This window comes from Hoplias malabaricus, chromosome 7 (genome assembly GCF_029633855.1).
Source record: "Hoplias malabaricus isolate fHopMal1 chromosome 7, fHopMal1.hap1, whole genome shotgun sequence".
Taxonomy (NCBI): Eukaryota; Metazoa; Chordata; class Actinopteri; order Characiformes; family Erythrinidae; genus Hoplias; species Hoplias malabaricus.
Genome location: NC_089806.1, coordinates 18435245 through 18460935, shown reverse-complemented (window position 1 = coordinate 18460935; position 25691 = coordinate 18435245). Strand labels below are relative to the sequence as shown.

Sequence of the window (25691 nt, the reverse complement as noted above, 5' to 3'; positions counted from 1 at the left end):
CCTTTTTAGCTGATGAACATGTTTTTTGAGGTGGAGGCATATTTGGTTGGTCGCTTTCACCTGAAAGCTTTGTACTGCACTCTGCCATTTTGCATGTACAATGCTGTGCTTGGTCATTATCCTGTCTCTAAGGTAGGGCAAAATTAAACATGGGGTGGGGCCAGCGTTTCCGCAAAGTGTGATTAAAATGCTGGCGTAGAGCAGAGAACAATGCACACAGAGCATGTGTGACTTCATTCTCTACTCAGGACATATTTGCTCCTATACAGCTTTAAACAGAAATTAGTTGTTTGATGCTATATCAATGCTATTAAATATATCACAGTTCATTTTGCATGGTATTGGGCAATTACTATTACATCCATCTGTCACTGTAAATTATTTTTGGTTGGTTTGTAAATGTACCTCATCCTCCTTTCCAGGGACATGGAGCAGATATTTCTCCAGCGCTGATTAAGGCTGCGAGTAGTCAAATGGATGGAATCATTTTCACTGTCACTGCTGCAGACATCCTCATCATGTAAGAGCACATCACACAGAGTGAGGACCGATGTTACACCCTCAGTGTGCTGCTCAATGTCCCGCTGCAGCTCCTGAACACAAAAAAAAGCACAACCACATGTTACTACCATAACACTTAACCTTTTCAGTCCTTCCAGGTGTTTTGTAGTCAGTGTTAACGTCCTGAATGATCTGTCAGTGGGTACAGGCTTCCTTTTCTCTCTTAATTACTTCCTATTAATGACAGATTCATAGCAGATAAGTAAGTGGTCTAGTTCTAGGAAATAACTTTTAATTTGTCAAGAACAATTTGATGTATTTTGTTTCTTAACTTCAATATGCTTCATTGCATTCACACATTGATTTACAATTATTATATTCCACTGAAAGTTTAAGAAATCAAAATGATCCTTTACTGTAGAAATACAACAGAAATTGATTGCATTCTGTAAATAAAGCACAGTGCTGCATAAATGTGGCGTATTGGGAGTTAAACTTTTTTTTATTTAGGAATCTAAAATGTTGGATTCAACATTAATATTTTATTACTTAATATTATTAAATTAGAAGAGATTAGAGAGTGGACTGTCCATATATATGTGGTTTGTCTTAATAACATTTTAGAAATATTTTAGATTTTTACTCTAATACATATATGTAATTACAATACGAATGGCAATATTTATGCTGTGACATCAAATTAATAAAGTACATAAAATAGCTCTTAGCCAATATTATTTAAGAGTGCAGTTACTGAGTATATTAAACAGTAACTATATAATAAGCGGGGCGACACGGTGGCGCAGCAGGTAGTGTTGTAGTCACACAGCTCCTGGGACCTGGAGGTTGTGGGTTCGAGTCCCGCTCCGGGTGACTGTCTGTGAGGAGTTTAGTGTGTTCTCCCCGTGTCCGCATGGGTTTCCTCCGGGTTCCTCCCACAGTCCAAAAACACACGTGGATTGGCGACTCAAAAATGTCCGTAGGTGTGAGTGAGTGTGTGTGTGTGCTGCCCTGTGAAGGACTGGCGGCCCCTCCAGGGTGTATTCCTGCCTTGCGCCCCGTGATTCCAAGTAGGCTCTGGACCCAGCACTACCCTGAACTGGATAAGCGGTTACAGATAATGGATGAATGAATATATAATAAGCCTTAAACTTAAAAAAGCAATAATAATCCTCAGATTTAAGAGCTAAATAATAGCCAGTAATGAATGAGTTAATACAAGAAATTACTTTTGTAATCACAATTTTGTTTTTAATAAAAATCCAGTAGCTGCTTGCCTGGTGCTCTGCTAGTCTCTTCTGGATCTCATCAGCATGGCAGATGCTATATTGCACTGGTTTAGTAAATTCAGCTTCGATGCGGGACAACCAGGTTCGCAGGTTACTCATGTTCTTGTCCAGCTGCTGCACTGTGATCATAGTCTCTTTCAACTTGTTCACTCTGAACACAGAGAAGTGAGAAATGACGCAAACATATAGTCACACAAGCACGGATATATACACAAACCTGTAGGTACATTTTTAAATAAATAATGTATTTTACTGTATTTGTGTCTCAAAGAAAAACATGCATCTGAACAGCATCTATGTATAAGTACAGTTATTTTACTAAATGAAAATGTTTACTGTACACATCCACTGACTTTACAATTCCTAATGTCAAGTAAATGCAGTTTTAAAGGAAGGTATATTTTAAAGCTTCTCTATTGCTGTTCTCTACCCCTTGTCTTTCTAAAAAGCTTTCATCTCTTACAGCGCACCCCAAGGTATCTCACCCATCTCTCAAAAGTCACCATGGTAACATGGTAACACACTTCTGTGAATACCCTTCTCTAAACAAGTAACCATAGCTACCTCACTTCAGATACTGACCACAGAAAAAAGTTGCCATAGTAGGACAATAGTGTAGACAAATTTAAAAAGAGCATAAATAGCTATTTTGCTGTCACAATCATTTCATGGATTGCAGATGTTATACATACATAAAGCTTTAGAAATGGGACTGATGGATCTATAACTTGGAATTACTCCTGGTAATTACATGCTGTTCCTCAGACTTAGAGCTATTTACTAAGAGCTATTTACAGTGGCAGATTAATCTAACATTAGACCTCCTGCCCAAAGATTCTCTCTGATGGTATTTTTGAGTAGGAAATAAGCCCTGGTCTCCATTGTTTGGATGATGTTATAAGACATCTGCTCTGGTCACCACTCAGTGAAAAAAAAACAATAAATGTTGGAATACATTTATTAGAGTATTAAATAATAAAAGTAAAATATTTTTTACATTACTTCCCTTCTCTTGAATTTGATGTTGAAGCATGAATAATATTTTTAGAAGAGTGTCTGCACTCACTTATTTTACTTCAAGAAATATGTACATTAATTGCTCCATTATGTTAAATACATTGTACAATACACATAAAGCATAGTACAAAACATTTTTTCGTATTAAAGATGTCTCTATTTTTCTATCTCTCTTGATAAATGGTAGGAATTGAAAAACACCAACATTAGGAAGTAAAATTTTATTCTCTTTAAATATTTCTTTGGGAAATTGAGGTTGATTGCATGAGTTATAACAGGGCAAAAAAAATCTACCACGCTACGCTTGTCTCTAAACTCTTATCATCTCCATTCGCATGAAAGCAAAAGACAGATGCTGGTTGTGGACAGATGCTTTGTCCTACACAAGGATTATGCAGATCATTTATATGACAAAATCACAAGGCGTTCATCCTATTGTTAGGAGGAGCAATGACAGCATGAGTGTACAGGCCAGCCGTACCTAGAGGCAGCCTGCCGTGACCACTGTGCAGCAGGGTCTGCACTGACCGCCTGACCCTATTGTGTCCCTTAACATGATGGCTAATGAGAGATGACAGAACCCCCCCAACCAATGCCCACAATACACATACACACATAAGCAAGTGTGCTGTACAAAGGGCTGATTACTGGCCGCTACATTCTTACTGGCCATATGGCAAAGCCAGAGTGTCCAGCACTAGTAAGGGCTAGCTAAATCCCCCTGCTTCTACTCTTAGCACCATCTGCCTGTCTCTGTCCATGTCATGGATTTGAGCTTTACCCATGAAGATATACATGGAATAGGACAGCCTTGTTGAGGAGTTTCAGGTGTAAAACTCTTAAAAGACAGACACACCTGAAAAACTCTTATAATATTCTGCTTTAGATCACTTTGTAAATAAGATATTCCAGTATTGTAAAATAAGAATATAAACAAAAGTCAAAGCCAAACAAAAGTACCCTAGGACGTAATAACTCTGAACTCTGAATATAACCCGCACTAACATTTTTAATTATTATTATTATTTAACCTTTAATTTAACCAGGCAAGTCATTATTTACAATGGTAGCCTAGCAAGCAACAAGAGCTACTTGAATACACATGCATACACATGCATTCATATAGACAATATCAAATGTCGAAACATACAATACTGTATAGTAAATAAGTGATAATTAATTTGAAGCACCACAAAAATAAGCCAGGGTTTGTTTTTATTAAAGAAGTAACCTTCATATAAAAGTAAAAATATAGCATTTTTACCTTAGCAAAACCTTCCTTTCATAGGTTATGTCCAGTAGAAATTGACATTTACTTCTTGTGAAATAAGCTACAAAAATTCCTCTTTTTAGACTCCAACCCTCTCACCATAATCACAATGATACCTATACTGGCTACAGCTGTTAGAACAATTGAAATATAGTGGTATCTGCTGAAAGGATGAAAGGAGAACTGACCCCAGCACTTTGTTTACAAAACTGAAAAGTGTCCATAATAGCAAGCCAGTCCAAATCCATTTGTACTCACGTGCCCGACTCCCTGTTTTTCTCACCTGGCCTCAATGTGGTCGAACAGGTGCTGCCAACGCTCATTGACATCATGCAGCGCCCCGTGGATCTCAGCCTCTTTGGCGCGGTCACTAGCCAAAAGGAGCTGCTCCCCCAGCTGCTTCAGGTGGCTCTTGTTCTCACTGAAGAGGTTAATCTCCTCCATGCAGTCCTACAGAGACAATAACAATGTGCTCCATCAATTCAGCTGGAGCGGTTTGCATGTTTTACTCGTTAACACATCTACCTCAAACAAAACCCTGGACTAACCACACATTGTATTGTTGTATGCAAAGCAGCTGTCAAAACCATACCCTAGCACTCAGCAGGGTCCCTCTTTAAAAGCCAGGCACTTTTTGAGGTGTCTTTCAGGGCAGCGTTTTTGTTCACTTGAATCTGGAGGGGCAAAGACTCCCTCTGAAATAAGGAAGCTTTTATTGTGGCTTCACCTATTTGTTCTGACCCAACTCACTATTTTCAACCAGCCACTGGCAGACGACAATGATAATGATGTAGAAAAACAATAGTCGCTTTTTTGTGGTTTGTGATAATTATTTTAACACTCTTAAACCTAAAAAACTCTTAGAAATAAACGGTGTGCTAATTACTGTGCACTGTAGGCTGAAACATTATTAAATGATAAAGGAGTAACTGTACTATTAAGTAAAGGGGTAAACAAATAAACGGTTAAGCCCTATACACTATAGTCTGTTAATATAAATAGTATGCTAATATAAATAATAATTATAATGAAAAATCTCACACTCATTATCTGAAATAATAAAAAAGTGTAAGAGGACTAAATTCCCTTAAGTTGGCTTTTGTACTACATAGCAGATAAAAATATCAAATAATTACGTATTTTTAATAACGTAGCCAGAAATGTAGCATGTGAGGTTTCACATGGGAAAGTGTTGATGTGTTGCTCATTTGGGTCCCTTCATAATCCTTACATGGATACTCATAATACTGCACAGCTGACCTAATATCCTTCTCATTCACATGCCATGCAAACCGCCTGAGAGATTACAACAGAGCAAGCACTTTTTCTCAAATAGTATTTAGAGTTGTATATCTAAAGTCCATTTTAATGCTTGTCAACATTTATTATATAATCACCAGATTCAGAATTATTTGAAAAGTCCCTCAGCTGAAAGCTGCACAATATTGTTAGCATTTACAATTAATTATTTATATCACAACATACAGAATGTGAACTGGTGTGTTTTCATTGTTTCATCACTGACTCCTGCTAAAGACATTTACAGTGGCACTGAGTAAGTTTTGTTACTCAGAATCTTATTTTTTTATCTTTTTTCAGTTGAGATCTACATCTACCAAGTGCTGACAGCTAGGAGATCAGCCAGTTCAAAGCCTTTAGGCTTGAGATTTAATATTTGCATATAATAAACCAAAGAACAAATAAATTGTTATCTGTGCTTATGCTAAACTGAATTTAACTGTCAATTAAAATTTCCAGATTGTGAAAGGCCTACACATCCCCCATCTCTACAATATTTCATTTATCAGCAAGCAATAGCAAAAGAAAAAAATATATTAACAAAGGCACCATTACCTTTTTAAGTTTTTCCACCATCTCCTCAATGCTAAGATGTTCATTGCTGTGGGTAACCTTTTTCTCCATCTGTGCAAGCCACTCACAAAGTTCCTTGTTTTTGTCGTTGAAAATAATCCATGCGCTCAGACGATCGGCAATTTCTTGTTTACGCTTTGACACCTTCAGAGAAAAGAAATGAGACAGAACTGACATTCAGCAGCAGGTTAGAGAAATACACATTTTTAATAACTTAGACTTAAATCCTTAGCCCTTTAATACCAAGAGCATCACAGTCACTTAGTATTATGTTAGAGTTGGACTACATGGATTTCAGTCAGTAAATATGAATGGGCCCAATTTTGCAGGCCCTGATATTTTGGGGGAGAGAGTGACTCATACAAAGAACTAAGGGGGACCACTTACTGATGTGCTAAAGGCTCTGGAGAAGACAGGTCAAAGCACTGAACCAATTCAAATGTGAGTTACACAATCAAACATTTCAGAGCATTTCTGTACTTAATGGTGTGAGTCCTAACTTTTACAATAAGCCAAAAGTGTCTTATATATGAGGCATGGTGAGTTAGAAGTGTTAAGCTATGAATAAAAGGTATAGACTATATGGCTGTAAAGCACAAGCACTGTCCGACAGTTCCTTTATTAACATGCCCAAACACCATAGCACAGTAGGGGACATTAATGAAGCTTTTTCACTACACTCCCCCTGGCCCCAGTGTCTGTCAGACAGTGTAAGGGCTTGAGTGTACCCTTTTTTCATAGTTCCATTAACTCCACACCTTGATATATAAAAGAAAGTAAAATGACAGTTTGACAGGCATAGTATTTACAAGCTGGGGGCTACTGAAGGGAATCACAAAGGAATTCATGTTATGACTAAAATTTAGCAGGTAAGTTTTTACAATGGCTCACTGCCTAGTAAATTGAGTCTCCTTATTCACAAAGGTCAAAGAACTAGGCTCATTTCACACCCACTGTTTTAATCATTCTGGCCTTTACAGCGATTTGATGAGCTAGGGGCCACAGCATTTAACATAGTAGTTAACTATTTCCCCAAGGACTCTGAGTTCTATTATGATTCCTGAAGGCTCAGGAGGACCTGTGTTTCCCTCAAAGCACACAATGGATCTGAGCCTAACAGACTGAGTATGGCCCTGCCTAGCCATCTGCCATCCCATTCCAGTGACTGATTCCACCTGCAACCTGTTGTCCTCTGATAAACACACTAATGTGGCTTTAGGCCATGGTTACCCACAAGCCAAAAACACGACAGCTAAACAATTGACAGCAATATCGTTTATAGAAAAAGCCTTTATGTTATCCACTGAGAGGTTCCATAACTCAGGCCTGAAGGCCTCTTGAGCACTGTGTCCTTACTCTATTAACTGCTCCAGTGATCTATTTCTACTTCAAGTGTCTCCTCTGCATTCAAATGATATTGAGTTATTCACACATGGTCCAGCTGTATGGACACCTGCCCTTTAAATGAAGTTACTGTCAAAACATGTGTCTGTGCTTGAACAAACCCACAAGTATTCATGAATTTTCTTCTCAGTTAAAATTAAGAAAATGAAATAGCCTTAGAACAATGCTTTTTAGCTGTATGTTTTTATTGGTTTAATTAGTTTTAACAGAAAATACCAATTGTCCTTTTCAATGTGTAGAAATATAACGTATATAATGTTTAGAAATTATGCAACAGAAAACTCCAAAATGACTTGGATACTAATGGAAAGCATCTTCTGGCAGTGTACTCCTTTAAGAGTGATAAAAACATGTATTTAAATTTATTTTATATAAAGGTAAAACAATACAAAAGAGTTAATTCACACAGAATCAGAGTAATTCTTCTCTTCAGTTTGACTGACATCAAAATCCAAACTTCTCAATATGGATGTATTAGCAATTAAATGTGCTGTGTTCCAGTTTTGCTTACTTGGAACGGTCTAATAAATACAGAATAAGCACCATGCACAACAAACTTCACAAGCTACTAAAAGAAACTTTACACACTCTTCACTTGTCCAAACCTTACCAACACTTGTCAGCATGGTATATGCTATTGTTCTACGTCATATGAATTGTTAATATCACAATTATCCTTAAGTACTGTTTTATACAAGAGAGAACAACCCACATTATACTCTAGGTAATGACACAAAGTTTGAATTTTAGCTGCTTTTAACAACCCTTTTTTTCCCTCCAAAGTTGCCATGTAAAGTGCTTCCCCCACATTTCCAGAGGCAAAAGACACGGTGATGAAAGTATTGTGTAGCTGAATACCAGCCCCCTGCCCTCATCCTCCCCTTTCCCTCCATTTTCCCCACTCTAGTTTCACTCACCTTCAGGCAGAGTTCTTCCCACTGTGTGTGGAGTTCCTCCACCTGTTCCTGGAGCAATGCAGTGTCTGTGGGCAGAACATACTGGGATACGTCTGCCTTCATGATGGCCAGATCCCTCAGCCCTTCTTTCCACAGCTCCAGAGAGTCCTCGTGCTCCTGCATAACACATCAGCCAGCACAAAGTCAAGCCCCCTCTGTTGCTACCGGTATTCTCTCTCTCTCTCTCTCTCTCTCTCTAGCAGCAGGATTAAGGCCTGCTGGCTGGAACGGGGGATGGGGAGGAGGCAGAGAGGGGGAAAAGGGGGCAGAGTAAAAATGTGGAGTTTAAAGGGGAGGGGCTAGGATTACAACCATAATAGCTTTGTATAGCAGATGGGGGAGAAACACAACTTGTTGGTACAACACTTGATTTGATGTTATTTCTCAAATGACAGATTATGCCTTAGCACCTCCTTTTAATGACTTGATCAACACAGCACCCAAATGAGATTAGCTCAGTTCCAAAGCTGCATAATTCCATCAAATCAGGTGTTTTCTGATTGGAGGCACTCTGTGCTAACACTTATCTAATACTTGCTTTACACCAAATAGAAGAGGTGCAAATTGTCTTACTCATCACCGCTAATAAGTACTGGATATTGCTATTTAATATAACGTCATGTTATTTTAGCTGTTGAAACCCTAGAGCATACCAGTACATAAGTGTCTAGTATTCTACAATGTATTAATATACTTTTTCATTTGGACCTCAATTACCTTACAGAGCTTCTCTTGAAGCTCTAAGTTGTCTGGAAGTGGCTGATTTAGTCTGATATTAATCTTGCTCAATCTGATCGAGCTGTCAGAAAGTCGAGCCTCACAGGTATTCCAGTTCTGCAACATATCAAGAGAAATTCAAATTAATGAATTAATTAACCATAACCCTAACCTCAATTCTTAAAAAGTTGGGACAACACAGGAAAAAAAAAGAATGCTTATTAAAAGATTGTGTCACACGATAATTATTTTAACCACTTTAACAACAAGGATACAGCAGGACTGGCTATATTTTAGGTGTGCCAGTGCTCCAGTGTTTTCTCAGACTTGATCCCACTATTGAGAGGAGGAATTTCATGAATTGTTTGGACTCAGCTGCTGTCCCTGGAAATAATCTGTTGTTTCTGTAAGGTTATGGCAACTCGGGTGAGCCCCAGGTCAATGCCCTACCCACAGACAGTCAACACGAGTTAGGTCATCATTCTTGCTAAACACTGTCTCAAACCTAAAAGCCAATCAGAGATAAATTTTTTGAGGGGGCCTTGACATGGTAAACATCATAACTGCCACATTTAGGCTTCACAAATAGAGGGTTACTACAGCTCAACTCAATTACAGCAGAAGGGATATGTGGTTCATATTTCAACTAGCAACTCAGGTCCTACACAGTGCAGACACACCAGGAAGCATTATTGTAAACTGTACCAGCCTTTTTAACCTCAGTAGTATACAGCACACTACACCTCTACCATGAAGCAGATCAAATACTGTGCAGTAGTCAGAGGCCACTATTTATTTATTTAATAATAAGTGAAAACAGTCATTATGCTGCAATCACTAGAAATAAAATCATAGTATAAATTACACAGAAAAAACATAAATAGACAAATAGAATACTGAAATATTTCTGTATTCCATGAACATTTAGTACTTGTTTTATTACAGTTTAAAAGCCTACTCTGAGGCTTTTAATTTTAGGCTCTTAAAGACAAATCCTGGGATCTTACAATCCAAGTAATCCTAATCACATCTAATTATGTTGAGATCTGGGTTGTGTGTTCAGCAATCCATTTTTCTGGAGAAACTAATTCCTTTATTTGAGAATAAAAATCCATTTGAATTTTATTCAGTATTTTTTAATTATTTCTCATTTTGATGAACTATTGGTGTGAGTTTGAGATTACACTGCTTATACTGGTGTTACAATTAATTTATAATATCTATAAATCTTTAAATAATATATATAAGCTCCAGAAAATGTCACTCCAGGCATCTGTCCGAAGTTGGTAACTGGCTAGATTGTCTTATATTTAATTACCAATCAATTAGCCATTAAGTGAAAGAAACACATTTCTGAAGAGTTTGCATATAAGATAATCAACATGCATTAAAAAAGGACAACATAAAAAATGAAAATAAAGGGACTCCAAACAATTGTGTACAGACTTCGGAAACCTCCCAAACTGCCACCATCATATAAAGAATACTTAAAACATCTTTCTTTGAGAGACAAGTGAAAATTGAGCTCCAGGTTTGTTCCAATTTAAGTCCATCCTTCAATTGTGAAAGAACAACTCAATTTGGGCTTTGAAACAAAGTGTATCTGTCAAGAATAAGGTCTAAAATGGTTTCTGAAAGTGTACTGTGCTTAGAGAGGATTATTTATTATGTTCTAAATCTCACTCAGCTGAAGTGTTTGCAGGTGCATGAGTTGGCCACACACATTAAAATGCTGGCTTGCTACAATTGTCTATAACTCCCCATTTCCACAAGTCTCACAGAGTGACAGAACCCAGCTGCCTCATATATGGATTATGTCTGATCTATCTGCCAACTGCTACAAATGCAGTAAAATTGAGTATGTAGGTCAAAGGCAGCTAAACAAGTCCTCCATGGAAACCATTAGAGTGGCAGGGTGAACAAAGGATTGAATGGTGGATTTCCAATGCAGGGAGTGGTATCACTGTTAATGAGGTTGATGCAAGTCTTGCTGTGTCTGAGATGTCTAGCCCTGATGTATTTGATTTGCTCTGACATTTTAGGTGAAGTATGTATTTGGATTCATTTTATTTAATACTTCAAAACACTTAAGAGAGTTAATTTTACATTATTGTCTTTACATACGTAATTCTGTCTAGGCAGCATCCTAGCCTACAATGAGCACCAATGCATGATGTTTATTCACACACCTGAATGACAGATTCTGTAAGATTTTTTCTCTTCACCACCAAAGCACAAGTCTGCTCCCAGGCATCTCTCAATGCCTCCAGCTCGGCACTCAGTTTCACCTGACATTGGGCATTTGCTAGAGGGAGGATCTGTCTGCCTGTCTGTATGGTCTGAGTGTAGAGTTCTTCATGGAAATTCAGCTGATCTTCAGCCCCCTTTAAGACAATTCAATACAATTTAGATGTATGTCATTCTTGGCATCACACAACGAAGTGAAACAACATACTTAGAGCATAATATATTTATTTCACATAAAACTATATATTTATTTATTTATTTTACTTATTACTCTATATTCTTACCTTATAGTCTTGAATAGATTGCTGGATCTGCCTAAGGCTGCAAAGCGCCAAGCCAGCAGGTGGCAGAAGAGGTTCTAAGTCTCCAAAAAGCTTCCACAGTGTTTTCTGGCTTGTGCTGTAAAGCCTCCATTTATCTGTCAAGTGTTCTAAACTACTGCTGCGCCGCTGGACCCTACATAGTGTGCCATGCCATCGCTCTTTTAACTGTGTCAACCTCATGATCAGGTCTCTCCTAAACAACACAAAACATTATTGGTGTAACGATGAGCATATTCATACACTTAGAACAGGGCAACTCTTTGGGTTTTGGTTGTTTCTCATGTCCAGTTAACGTTACATACATATGACTGAGCTCTGTTTGGACAGTGACTGTCCAATCATTTTAAAAAGCTCAAGCAACTTCATTGGTGTAGGTGTTTAAATACTGTTAACAAAGCATTTCTATAGCCAGTGGTAATAAACTCTAGATAAATTTAGTTTATCTGGATCATTTAAACATACACTTTCAGAAAATTTGTCACTGTGGTGTTGATTTCATATGCTCCCTTTCATCTCCAGAACTTATAATATGATTTTTAATATGACACAGTTCTATAATGAAAGATTACAAATATGTATATCTCTTTCTGGAGAAAAGAATGTAATGTAACTTTAAGGAAGAAAACTGGACTTTTAAACACTGTTGTACCTTTAAAGGTACCTTTACACAGTTTGTACCTTTAGTGACAAATATTGTGCATTTATTCATTCATTCATTCATTATCTGTAAGCGCTTATCCAATTCAGGGTTGCGGTGGGTCCAGAGCCTACCTGGAATCATTGGACGCAAGGCGGGAATACACCCTGGAGGGGGCATTGTGCATTTACTGTATCTTTTTTTCTGAGAGTGCAAAAACAACCTTTTTCATTAGTTTATTTTACAGAAAAAATACAAATAAAATTGCCTTGCACCGAGTGATTTCTGGGTACAATCGAGACCCACCGCAAAACTGAACTGGATAAGTGGCTCCGAACAAAATATGAATGAATGAATGAATGAATGAATGCATATAGAATAAAATTAACATTAAAAAAAGCTTAATAGCCATGGGGCCAGGCCTATATTGCCAGCATATTTTACAAATACTATTACAAACGAATATGAACAAATGAAATTAACAAAAAAAAGAAGTGAATAATTCTAAGTCTCATCATGCATGAAAGCCCATTTGAAAATCTCACTCCAGTCTCACGCCTGACACCAGAAAATGTCCCTCCCGTACTCTGACCAAAGTTGGCAGTCATGCTTAGATTGATACCCAAAAGGCAAAGACCATCTTTTACTTATTCAAATTCATATCACATGCACAATAATTAACACGTTCATCTTTGTGAACAGGAGCAAATCAAGGACCACTGCTGCTTTAGATTAAAAAAATAAATTTTCAATCGATCCTTCTTCTGTGATAACTTAATTGGGGTTCTGAAAAGATGAGCAGCTAAAACATAAATAACAACATCATGGCGGATAACTTCACTGTGAGAAGCTGGAAATGGAATCAACCTCTAAGGCTGAACTTTGAAAAAAGTTCCTGCAGCAAATGTCCAGGGAAGGATTGAAGCCATAGTTATATAAATGTTAATAAAGAGTGGACACACGAGATATACTCCAAAATATGTATTTTTACCTAAAATCTGTAGCAGCTGCTCACCAGCAGACTAAAACATATCAAGTATGACGGTCTCATGTCCTTACTGGCAACAGACTGCTTAATTTCCTGAAAGTAATTCAGTTTGTTTCAGAGGTAAACTCCCTGGCACTCCTGCTCCTTGAGTTATGGTCTCAGCTGGATCCATCTATTAGGTTTCACTGGAAAGAATCTGCTGGAAAACCACTATTTTAATTGCTACAGATGAAATCCCTTTGAAGTATCTCACGCTTTCATTTCTAAGCAAAAGCAGACAAAACTCACTCTAATACAGCAAGGTTTCCTTTGTTTCTCACCTGTCTACTATTCGACCTTTCTCCAGAAGATTCAAAGCTTCACTGACCACAATATCCAAGAGTTGCTGACCAACCAGAACTTCCATCTTTAGCTTCTAAAATGACACACATAAAATAGTGAGATAATGTACAGTCATGTTATGTGTCAGTATACAGAAATGGGCATGGATGAAATGAACTTGATCTTAGCAATTAGTTTTGATGTAAATATTGTCTTTTAGAATTACCGACTCTCTTTTCCTAGATACTGTATATCTGAAAGAGGACAGAGAGAAAATGAACCTGGTGAAGAGCATGCTGTTCTCTTATTGAAGAATCATTCCCAGAAATCTCATTGGACAGGCCAGACTCCACTTTCTCCAATAAATCCATCCACGCCTGGCACTTCTTCTGGAAACTCTGAGTACACAATTCTTCACTGTACATCTCCCTAACAAACGAAACAAATTATTACACACTTCTTCAAAACAGAACCAGAATATAATCATAGATCTTTTAGCCAAGTTTAACTGTGTAAAAACAGCAAATGCAATCCAAAGATGCATAGGTAGTCTAGGCCTGGTGTCTTCTTGACAACCATCTCAAATGACAAGACTGGAAATAATAAGACTAAAATAACTGATCACTACTGCTTTAAAGAATATATAAACCTTATCAGCACGCACCTGTGTCTGGCTGTGGCCCGAGAGAAGACCTGAACCCACTTTGTATTGAGGACATGCAGGTGCTTGGCCTCACATGCACTGAGGGTCAGTGTGAGACTAAGATTATTCAAATCGCCAAGGTATAGTGATAAACTACTCTGTTCAAGTAGTGCCAACTAACAGAGAGAGAGAGAGAGAGAGAGAGAGAGAAAGAGAGAGAGAGAGAGAGAGAGAGAGAGAGAGAAAAAATAATAAAAAAAATTTATATTTTTTTTATAAAATTTATATTTTAAAATAAAAAAATTTCTATTATTGTTCATTCATAACTGTTTATGTGGCTTGTTATTATAAAAACACTGGTTCACCTTTAGGCACTCTCTGTCTGCAGAACTTGAGATAATTAAGTTTTCATAGCGTTTCAGATGTTGTTCTAGTGCTTCTAAATCATTATTAAACCTGGTATGTTCTTCTAGCTTCTCCTGTGAAACACATATCATGAAAAGTCATACAAACTATTGGTTTTACAACATCCAGGCCTCACGGATTTTGTAATTAATATACATTAATTAATGTGTATTTGTTATTATGCATAAAAGCATCACCTGAAGCCTTTTCCTTCTCTTATCCAACACCTGGCTCAGAAGAACATGATCACGTGAAAGCAGCCTAGTCTCTGATTGGATCAGGGAAGCTGCCTGGGACTCCATCTGCGCAATGAGAAGCTTAGAGGCCCCCATTACTTCAGCAACAGTATTCTGCAAGGCTTCCATCTCATTCTCCAAAACCTGGAAAAAATATATGGAAGGTGCAAACTTCTAAGACTGGACTAAAAAACACCATCTCATCAGAAAATAATGGACACTGTTATAAAGACATATCTGGATGCAATAAATGTAGAAATGTTTTATATTATATTTAGTTGTTTTGACTGGAAAGAAAATACAAACAAGTGTGGAGCTATTATCCTGAAGAAAATGACATTCACTACTGGCCAGAGCCACTAGGGTAGCTAGTATGGATCTTCTGTATTGGGCTGTGTGAGGGCAGCTCTGATTTGTGTGCTGTTGGCTGTTGTGTGCTGTATGTAAATCCCATAGGAAACTGGTAGCACTGAGCATATATTCACAGTCCCAGTGTGGCTGGATATGGCCTGGAAGGCCAGTTGATATATGTATAACTATATGTATAATCGCCTTGTACTGCCTTGTAATGAAAATAAAGTTGAATATATCTACAAACCTCATGTAGGTCCTCAGATAGTTCGGATATTGGATAAAATGTAAATAATATCAATGCAATTAAACCATATATTCCCAATAAATTTTACTCTTTTTAGAAAATATTTGCCCATTTTGAATTACCTGCAACCCAGTTTAAAAAAAGGACAGGGAAACAAATAACTTGTACAGTTGTCTAATGCCATCATAAAATAACTTAACTGGCAAGTGGTCAGTGATATGATTGAGTTTACAGTGGGCTAAAGAGGAGATGGATCATTGGACAGTTATAAAGCCAGCTTCCATAATGTTATGGGTGATTTGAGCATCTTGTTTTTGTATAATTCAAAACCTGTATCTCCATTTTTGTCAGTGTTTAGTTTACTAAATTATTTGAATACATCAAAAATTATGAAGAATCCATGATCAATGGACCAATAGATATGCTCCAAAATAAATTGGAATAAAATTGCTATACAGGGTGAGTCAAAAGTCATCGGACACCCTTCCATTTCTTTGATTTGCTAAATGACCACATTCCCATTGGAAAAACGCCCTTGATCCAATTTGGTGGCTTTCAAGATGGCGGCCATGTTCCGGACATAGCCTAAAATATAGGCCCTTTCCCTCATTACTAGCTGAGGTATTCAGATAAAAGTGTGCCCTGCGACTTTTGACTCACCCTTCCACTGAAATTTTGAACGTTTTTTTCCTTCACCAGTAAAATTATTATTTTGGAAGATGAACCAGGTTTTGGAGAAATATGCTGCCAACTTACATAGCGTCTTTTCTGTATGGATTACAATTGCATGGTTCTATAATAATAAATATTCCAGGTTTTAAACTAGTCCAGATCTGTCATCCATTGACCACAATTTATGCATTATGGAATAAAGAAATACTATAATGGAGTCCCTGAGTTGTGGAATAGCTCAAATCTTTTATTCATTCACTTTCAATATAGTCCAAATGGCTTTTTTGGAACATGTTGCTGGCATCAAATTCAAAATGGGCTAATATTTTTTTTTTTTAAATACAATAAACCTTCACAGTTTCAACATTAAAAACCTGTATATTTGTACTATTTTCAATTATATACAGGATTTAAATGATTTGCACATCATTGCATTTGCCCAGTGTTCAAACATTTTTGAAATGGTATTATATTTACTCTTTTATGCGTCATCAGATACAGATGTATTTGGAATAATTTCTGAGACACCTTCACAAAAACATTGTACTTATTTATACATTTTTTAACCTTCATTCTCTTAAAAAATGCTTCCATGTGACCATGTTTGAATAACAAAAGAGCATATAATTTTTTGATATTAGTCACAATGCTTATTTGAACTCAGTTCATAGGGAAGTGAATGATCTGCATTAAAGTAATCTCTCATTCTTTATGAAAAAAGATGGAGGGCTACCTAGGGTTAGCTCCAGAGAAGCAGAGCATAACACCTGAAGGTATTTTTAGCACTCTGAGAAATGCCATGTTCTAACTCAGAACTCAATGTTCCCTGAGTTTTAAAAGAAACATGGCTTATTAAAATAATAGACTATATCCCAAAAATATTTGAGGTCTTAAAACAAAAAGTTATTTTTATTGCAAACCTGTGCTTTATGATCTAGCAATAATTTTGCAGAAATCAATTAATTTTAATCTACGCAAATTTTTTGTGCAACTTTAAAAGCATCGTTTAGTTACCTATAACTACTGGTATCTGTAAACAGCATAAAACAGCTTGTATTTTTTAGACTGTATTTGTGTTCGTGTTGCTATCCAGTGTGTGTTGTTTTCCTGGTGTGCCTCCTGAGTGCTGGTGAATCACTCACATTAATAGCATTGAGCCTATGGTGAAGCAGCTCAGTGCTGTTTTCCTCTATGTCCGAGAGGCTGAGCAACACCTCATATTGCTGCCACTGGAGGCACAAGCTCCCAAAGCAGTCTCCATAGAGCCACCTGTAGTCCTGCCAGAGACACAGCAATGTCTGAGCCTTCTGCAACTCCCCCCCAAGCTCCTGGACCATCACAGACCACCTGTTAAATGCACACACAGAGACACTTTCTATCAGCACATAATTTCTCTTCTCACCTCTGCCGATGTCAATCACAGAAAGAAAAAAATATCTACCTATGGACATTTACTACAGCATCATCCACAGAAATGTGTCCTTACTCTGAGCAATATTTATTACTTTTATAAGTGATAAGATTATATTTATGCATAGGTTTAAAAAAGTGGTTATTCACTTCTGATGTGTTCATGCTAAATTCATTTTCTGACATTTTCTTTATACACATACTTCAGGAGATCCTAAAAATCCAGCGTCTCCTAAAACATGGTTCAGCACATGGAGAAGAAGAGAGAGGGCTTGAATTTCTTACATTTTTTCAACCATATTTTACCCATCAAATAATGAAACTGAAAGGTTGGAGCCATACTAGTGAGTCCTGTTTGTAGTAAATGTTTTTAGTAAAATGTTTCTCCTGATCTTTCAGCATAAGAGAACAATATTTAAATTTCCCACCCACGTATTTATTCTCACTTTCTATGCCTTCTGTGTGAGCAGGTCTATTAAGGTTTAGCCTTGTGTGTAATATGTCAAAATAATGAAATGTGACATTTTGAGAGCAGTTAAAACCTGAAATGCATCTGTGTGATTCTTTCTCTGACAACACAGTGGTATGAAAAAGTTTGGGCACCCCTGATAATTTTCTGAATTTTCCTTTATAAATCATTGGTTGTTCTGATCAGGATTCACCTGTGTATGTAGATCAAGGTTCACTGAGCTTACAAAGCAAATGTTGTGTTCCAATAATTAGTGCTAAAGGTATTCAAATCAATAAAACAACAAGGGTGCCCAAATGTATGCACCTGCCTAATTTTGTTTAAATAATTATTGCATACTTTCTGTAAAATCCTACAAACTTCATTTCACTTCTCAAATATCACTGTGTTTGTCTGCTATATGATATTTTTAATTAGAATTGCTGATTTAAAACCACTGTTGTACCTTTAATGGTACACTGACATTGTTTGTAATTTAGTGACAATAATGTATCTCTACTGTATCTTTGTTTCAGAAAGATGCTGATATCATTGAATGAATTCCATTAAATGTGCTGATACCAAACTGTTCTATGATCATTTGTAGAAAATATTTTATTATTATATACATTTCCCAGCATGCTCTTGAAGGAGTCTCACTGCCTCTACTTGACAAATCTGCCAGAGTACTATCCACAAGCAATACTGTGAACCTGTCTTCACCAAGTACTGCTCCTGTGTTTCTCAGTGCATACTTAGTGTTTTTCTGTCTGTTATACTCTGTGATTTGAGCTTGTGTCTTGTTCTCAGTTTCTGGCTTTCAGTCTTTTCTCTGTCTGAAATGGTTGCTCAGTTGTGTGGATATGTTTTCTTTGATCTTGCCTGAAATACCCAAAGCAGAAGTTACTGTGCTGCAGGAAAGCTTACGGACCTTGTTTTCTCTCTATCAAGACACTCAGACAGACACAGAGCTGTACGAGGGTGCAGTTTGTCTTTCAGGTCACAGTGAAGGCTGGATAATTTAGTCCAAGTCTCCTCAGAATTCTCCAGTTCCATCTGAAGCTCCTGTAGACCAGACCAGTTTCACATGACAAAAAAAAGCAAACAAACAAACAAACAAAACTCAGGCATCACTGTCAGGATTACAATGAGAAAGGGATTTGTATTGGACTTTTTTACAAAATAATGGTGCATAAATGAGAAGAAGATAAAGAACTGGAGAAGAGGTCAAGCTCAATTCCTGTTGCATTGAGCTAAACTCTAATAAAAGTCCTCACCTGAAGTTTTTCTACATGTTCTTTGCTCTGCTTTACTGAATACAGGGGTGTTTTGCTGGACTCAAGCTTATAGCTCATGTAGGCCATGTGGAGAGCAGCATTTCTCAGCTCAGTGTCAAAGCAAGCCCACTGCTCTTTTAACAAGACCAGAGTAGCCTGTACAGCACACATCTGGAAAATAAAATATTGTCATACAGAATTAGGAAAATAATGGCTACCTGAGAAAAGGATATATATATATATATATATATATATATATATATATATATATATATATAATCAAGTACATAAACACATAAATAAATGATGAAAAAGATCATCATTTATTTATGTGTTTTATTTACTTGATCCCTTAGTAGTAAGAGGCAACTGAGTGCATATATGTTAGCCACAATAAAATGTATAAATATGTGGAATCTGAGGAATCTTTGTGTTCTATCTGCTGCTGTTTCCAGTCACATAATATTGCAATTTTTTATAGTGAATAACAAAGATCACTTTGGACCTGCACCTATATATTTTTAGTATATTCTTCTTATATTTATGTCTTATGCACATGTCTAACATTGTTCAAACAAACCGTACCGTGAAACACACTACATAAAATACATACAGATTTTCAGACATTAAGTCACATTTTTACATATAAAATAATAAAAATAAAACATAAGCCTAGAACATTTTAGGCAGAACAGCAAATAAAATTATATAACCAGCCAAGAATTAAAATCTGTGTCCTGAGTCCTGCCTTGTTTGGTGATTTCCCTGCTCAAACATTTGATTTGATTTGATTGTGAGTGATTTGTTTATACTCACAATTAAACATTTTTCACAGACTGAGCAGCTCCTCGGAGTTTGAGTTGTGTTTTAGCATTTGGAAAACTTTTCAATTATTTCAGGTTGAAGTGTGGTGTCAAAATGAGAAGCTACCTGTTGCTTCAAAACTTGGCACTGCTGAATGGTGTTTTCCACTTGTGAGATGAATGCTTGATCTCCAGGGTGTTGCCCATCCTTCTGGCCCAGCACATGAAGGGTTCTGAACTGTAGCAGCTCAGTAGACTTCAGCATCACCATCTCCTCCTCCATCTGCAAACAAACTTACTGTGACATGTTTTCTTTTTTTTTCTCATAAGCACCTGCACATTAATGATATACTAACAATGTAAAAAGTTATTCTCAATCTGCTATTCATTACTATGCAATTGAAGGTTCATACAAACCTTGTGATCCCTTAAGGTTTGTTCTATATTTGTGAAGCTAGCTGGCTTCTCATTAGCTTTTACTTCCTTTTCTTTTTCTGAGATCCAGTTGCGCAGTTGCTGCAGACCTCTCTCTCTGGTTTTGCAGTCCTGCTTTTTGTGTTCCATTTCATATATCTGTAGACAAACAGCAAAAACTTAATATGAGTGCACAAACACAAACAATATCTACATTTAAAGTTTGAGTTTTATTTTTATAATTTTTTTTTTGGTGTAAAAATGCCATATGCTGTAAATTTGGATTTATTTAAAGGGACACTAACATTTTACAGATAAACCTTCACGTGTCATTTTGACATCTGTCATTTTCAACTATACATTGTTTTTTTTATAAATGAAAATTGGAAAAAATAAAATTGACAATTCACATAAAAATAAATTTTATTACATATTTATATAATTTTCTGTCAGTTTGATTTTCATATTGTTGTGCTACCGATTAGTACATACTTAACAAATAACATATTACAGATGTTTATACTGGGACACTCCTTTAACTAGATCCAGCTGTGAAACAGCTATGTCTTATAAGATAAATATATGCTGATTTTCTCCGTGTTTGGTAAGGGTTCCACTTCATGCACATCTTGTAAGTCACAAGACAGGAGCATTTCCTAAAAGAATAAATGAAGCAGTTCCTACCTGGCTGTCAATCTTCCCCTGCAGGCAAATCCAGTAGTGATTGAGGACTCCCAGCTGTTCAGAGAGGAACAAATGCTTGTTGCAATTGGCCGGGTTGTCCACAAAGCCCACATCCTCCACAGATTGGTTGAGGAAGTCTATACATGGTTGCCGGCATGCAATTTCTGTTTTAAAGTCCTGAAGAAGACAGACAAATGTAATTTTATTTTATTATTTATTAACTGTTATATTTTAATTTTATTTTAAATTTCTCAGTGCTCAGCCTACATATATGTCATCCAACTTTTAATTGTTCTGTTTTAGACTGAATCTACAAAACCTGCAATATAACTAACATATAAAAGGAAACTGTATATGTAAATGATCATATCTTAAAATAAAACAAATCTTAACAACTGTCATAACAATTGGTGCTGTTACTATTTTTTTACTACTGGTTTTAAATGTTATTTTAAAAACTCATCGATTTTTAAATATTCATTTGGGTTTTTGCCAAACTATGACTTTAATTCCACATTTTCCTCTCATCACTTTGAATGAGCTGGAAAGCTTCTATCATAAAGCGAAGTAAAAGAAAAAAAGGTGTTGAATGTATGAGGAGAGGAATACCTTCATCTGCTGCAGAAGCATGGTGAGCTCAGAGGAATCCAGGACATAGTGCTCTCTGGAGCGCTCCTCCTCAAGTCTACCCTCCATTTGCTCTAGCAAGGAGGTCATTTCAGCTATGACCTCACCATGGTCCAGGACTTCCAAAAGCTAGTGCAGGTGCAGAACAAACATTTTTTTAACAGCAGCTGTAACTTTTGATTTCCTGCCCAATAATTACCACAGAATTACTGCTGGAGTGAAGATGTAACACTTACATCATCTTTAATCTCACACAAAACATACAAACAATACAATACAAGCACCTGGACAATTATGTACATTAAAAAACATACATAGACAACATTGACGCCATAAGAGAGAGTGGGAGATATCAGAAAGGAAACTGAGAAAAAGGTAGAAAATAAGAATTAAAAGAAGGAAGGTATGGAAGGCATTAAATTGAAAAAGGGGGAAGAAGAGATGGGAAAATAAGAAGGAGGGAGGGTGTGGTGGAAAGAAAAGGTTAATTTAGCTTTAATGAGAGAGCTTAGAAAGAGAACGAAGCTTATAAGAGAAAGGAGTAGAGTGAAAGAAATAAGAGAAGAGAAGAGAAGAGAAGAGAAGAGAAAGGCCTACCTTTATCGTTGTGTTCTGAATAGTAGGTAGAGTATTATGGAGTTCTGCCCAGTCTTGCTCAAGCTGAGTTAAATGTTTGTGCAGTTCAGGAGCCTTATTGTCTGAAAGCTGCAGGAGCTGTGTACCTGCTTTCACTGCAGCAGCTTTCTGTAAAGACCTGCTCTCCAACTCCCTGTAGAATTCCTACAACACACCACATTTCAAACTCCGTTACACATTATTTCTGCTCTATGTTTACTGAGTCGATCAGAAAAAAAAAAATAATAATAATTTTAGAGCACAGAAGACATGCTTGGTGTTCAAAGAATTTTTAAGGCCACACTGGAGTCTAATGTAGTAATAAATTAAAGTTATAAGCTACTAATTAGCACTGTGCAAATGAACTGTTTCTATCATTAGTCACAGTCTTCATGTTGATTTTTTAAAGGTGCTGTCTATGATTCTGGAGAATGACTATTTATGTTTGAATAAGCACAACGCTTCTTTCAGTCCTATTTCAGAAACTCCACCCCTTTCCCCTCCCCCAAGAAACAATACATGCATGTGTATTGACAAGGTAATGTTACTGGAAGTACCCCTCTGTTCCCTCCAATATATTCATGAGAATAAACACTCCCTGTTGCAGACTGGCTGAAATAATGCTGTTCCTTGGTCTGAGCCTATTTGTTTGTTTTGCATGGAGCCAGGTCACCTGACGTTTTTTTCAGTTTGCACACAGAGAACCAGCAAACTGTGAACAAATATTTGATGAATTTTACAAAGAGTGTATTGCATTGAAAATGTACACTGTGCATTTAAGTAAATATTTTCTTATGTGTTTTCTTACAACGTATGATACATTATCTATTAAATGAGAACAATTCCATTTTAGGGCATAAGATGGCTACTATTACTGCTAGCTGTAGCCACATACTTGTGTTTATTTGTATAGATAACCGTATGTCAGATTGAGTGTATATGATGGTGGCACATCTATAAAATTCTCAGTATTAGTTCACTTTAGTTAGCCTCATAGCTCAAATGCAAAAGTAAAGACTATTATGTCAGCAATCTAACTATCTCTGTAATATTTTTCCCCACACAAACTGTTCTTTTGAATAGAAGATAGATTGACAATTACCAAGAGTTTGGGCAGAAGGATTTTTGAATCCTCAGGACTAGAATCATATATGTTTGTCCACATCAGCACTTGTGGACGTGCCATAGCCATCCATGACTCAAGTTCGGCAGAGCTTCTCTGAAACCTACAAAGCAAAGACACACACATGAAAGCTGCATTTACAAAATCATGAGTGCAAATTAGTATATAAAGTCATATGAAGATGCAAATTGCAGAGGTTCTCAATTCTGTTCCTGGAATACCATTGTCATGTACATTTTAAATCTTCTCTAGCTCCCAACACAACAAATACAAGCAAAATAATTTAATTTCTATAGCTTTCAACATGCAACTGAAATATTTTACAAGTTACTGTTGAACTATATTGATCAATGTAATGCTGAAGTCTAAGTTGCTTTGATTTCTAGATCATTAGGTTGTCTAATTCTGTTTCAGTCTGAAGGATCCTTTTCATACAGTTGAGAAATGCAGATTAGTTTCAAGTATACTACAAAATATACTTAATTTTCTTACACTTGTGGTGTAAATGTCTGATATAGAAGTACAGTCTACTGGAAACTACTGATATAGCAGTACAGACTTTCTTCAACACTACCATACCATCTTTGACTAGACTTATTAAAGTAATCATTTCATTTCCAGTTACCTGCTTTTTGTTGTGAATCTGTTTAAGAGAAAATATTTAAACAACCCCTTAGCTATCAAGACCTTTATGAACTGAGTCTGGTGTTTTCAGCATTGGTCCTGGAGGGTCTAACTCCAACACAGTTAGGTGGTTTTCCTAATTAAACATAAAACATTACTCAGGAAGTTGGTACATAAATTTGTTCAGGGAAATCACTAAACTGTGCTGAACTATGAAATCATATAACATGTACTTATTTTAAAACACAAATATATGAGGTACATGTAGGATCCAGGATTATGACCCACTAAACCTAGTTTATCTTTTTAAGCATTTGTGCCACACCTATCATAGTTGAGTCTCAAGTCTTGTGTGCGTTGGATCTCATGCCCCAATCGTCTTCGGAAAGCCCACCACTTGGCCTGTAGTCCAACCTGCTCCCAGCATCTGCCCTGGTTCTTACATACCCAGTCCTGAAGCAGCTCTAACTGAGGCCTGCTGTCCTCTAGGAGATCTTGTAACCCCTATGAGTTACAGAAAGCAGAAAAGAAATTCAGAGAGAATGTAACAATGAAAAACAACAGCCAAGAAAGTAAGCAAGCAACAAAGACAGAAAAACTGCCTTTTCAGGACCTTTACACAGGCCTAGCTGCACACCTCACTCTCCTGCATCCAAGCCATCCCCTTCAGTGCTATGGCAACATCAGCCCCACCACTTCAACCTCTTGAAGACCAGGCTATGGAATGGGAATGAGCTCTGCGTAAATCTATTACCCCCATCCAATAGGCACTGTTCACTGTTCTGCATGAGTCAATTGGGCTGAGAAATGAGCTTCCGTAATTGTGAGGAAAGAAATAGTACAAGAGCAGCCAAAGCGGGCCAGCAGAACATGGAGTTCTACAGACATGACAACCATATTCCCCAGTAATTTGATTTGGAATAGAGTGTGTTGAAAAGAGTCCCATGCAACCCACAGCCAATGAATCCTTAACAAAGGAGAAAGCCCTCCTCCCCATCTCCTTCATGCCTCATCTACCAAAGCTGCTTGTGCTAGTTCATCAGAGGGCTTGCCAAATAACTTGTCTGAACAGGATGGACCTCCTCATGTTCTCCATATCACTGAGTCTAATGAGCTTGGCGCACAGATAGATGAGCAAAACCTGATAAGAAGGCAATGAGAGGAGAGCAGCCATCACGCTCACTCAAAGGGGAAAGCAAAACTGGGTAATTAAGGTGCACATGCAGAACACATAATCCCACACATGTAAGACCCAATCTAGAACAAAATGATGAAAAAATCGGCTTCAAACTTTACTTTTAAAACTGAACAAATTTAAGAAGTAGATCTTACTTGGTAGGCTTGCAGTCTTTCTTCGAGGAGTGTTTCAGGTTCACTGTCCACGGCTTCACTGGGCATTGCTGCATCTAGCTCTTCCAGCAGTTTGCACAATCTTCCTCTCATTTCATCATACTGAGACCACTCCTGAAAACAATATATAGCAGCCGAATGAAGGTTCATACTGCACACAACTCTTTGATTATTAAATACATCATTAATTATATAAAATGATATGGTCATGTTTTTTTAT

The 25691-nt window shown here is 37.0% G+C and overlaps 1 protein-coding gene across 1 annotated transcript in view; it reads right to left on the bottom strand.

The window, feature by feature from the left end:
- LOC136702691 (nesprin-2) overlaps positions 1 to 25691 on the bottom strand; it is a 108937-nt gene that overhangs the window by 12952 nt on the left and 70294 nt on the right. Inside the window, exons 74-97 of the mRNA XM_066677842.1 lie at positions 25454 to 25585; positions 24447 to 24625; positions 23477 to 23600; positions 22357 to 22539; positions 21742 to 21888; positions 21133 to 21309; positions 20452 to 20607; positions 20162 to 20317; positions 19232 to 19402; positions 18886 to 19019; positions 17239 to 17443; positions 14788 to 14970; positions 14551 to 14664; positions 14207 to 14361; positions 13824 to 13971; positions 13542 to 13636; positions 11558 to 11789; positions 11216 to 11410; positions 9027 to 9143; positions 8271 to 8426; positions 5932 to 6093; positions 4361 to 4527; positions 1779 to 1941; positions 406 to 593 (exon numbers count right to left, since the gene is read on the bottom strand). Of these exons, the coding sequence (XP_066533939.1) occupies positions 406 to 593; positions 1779 to 1941; positions 4361 to 4527; positions 5932 to 6093; positions 8271 to 8426; positions 9027 to 9143; positions 11216 to 11410; positions 11558 to 11789; positions 13542 to 13636; positions 13824 to 13971; positions 14207 to 14361; positions 14551 to 14664; positions 14788 to 14970; positions 17239 to 17443; positions 18886 to 19019; positions 19232 to 19402; positions 20162 to 20317; positions 20452 to 20607; positions 21133 to 21309; positions 21742 to 21888; positions 22357 to 22539; positions 23477 to 23600; positions 24447 to 24625; positions 25454 to 25585 (3839 nt within the window). The remainder of the gene's footprint in view (positions 1 to 405; positions 594 to 1778; positions 1942 to 4360; positions 4528 to 5931; positions 6094 to 8270; positions 8427 to 9026; positions 9144 to 11215; positions 11411 to 11557; positions 11790 to 13541; positions 13637 to 13823; positions 13972 to 14206; positions 14362 to 14550; positions 14665 to 14787; positions 14971 to 17238; positions 17444 to 18885; positions 19020 to 19231; positions 19403 to 20161; positions 20318 to 20451; positions 20608 to 21132; positions 21310 to 21741; positions 21889 to 22356; positions 22540 to 23476; positions 23601 to 24446; positions 24626 to 25453; positions 25586 to 25691) is intronic.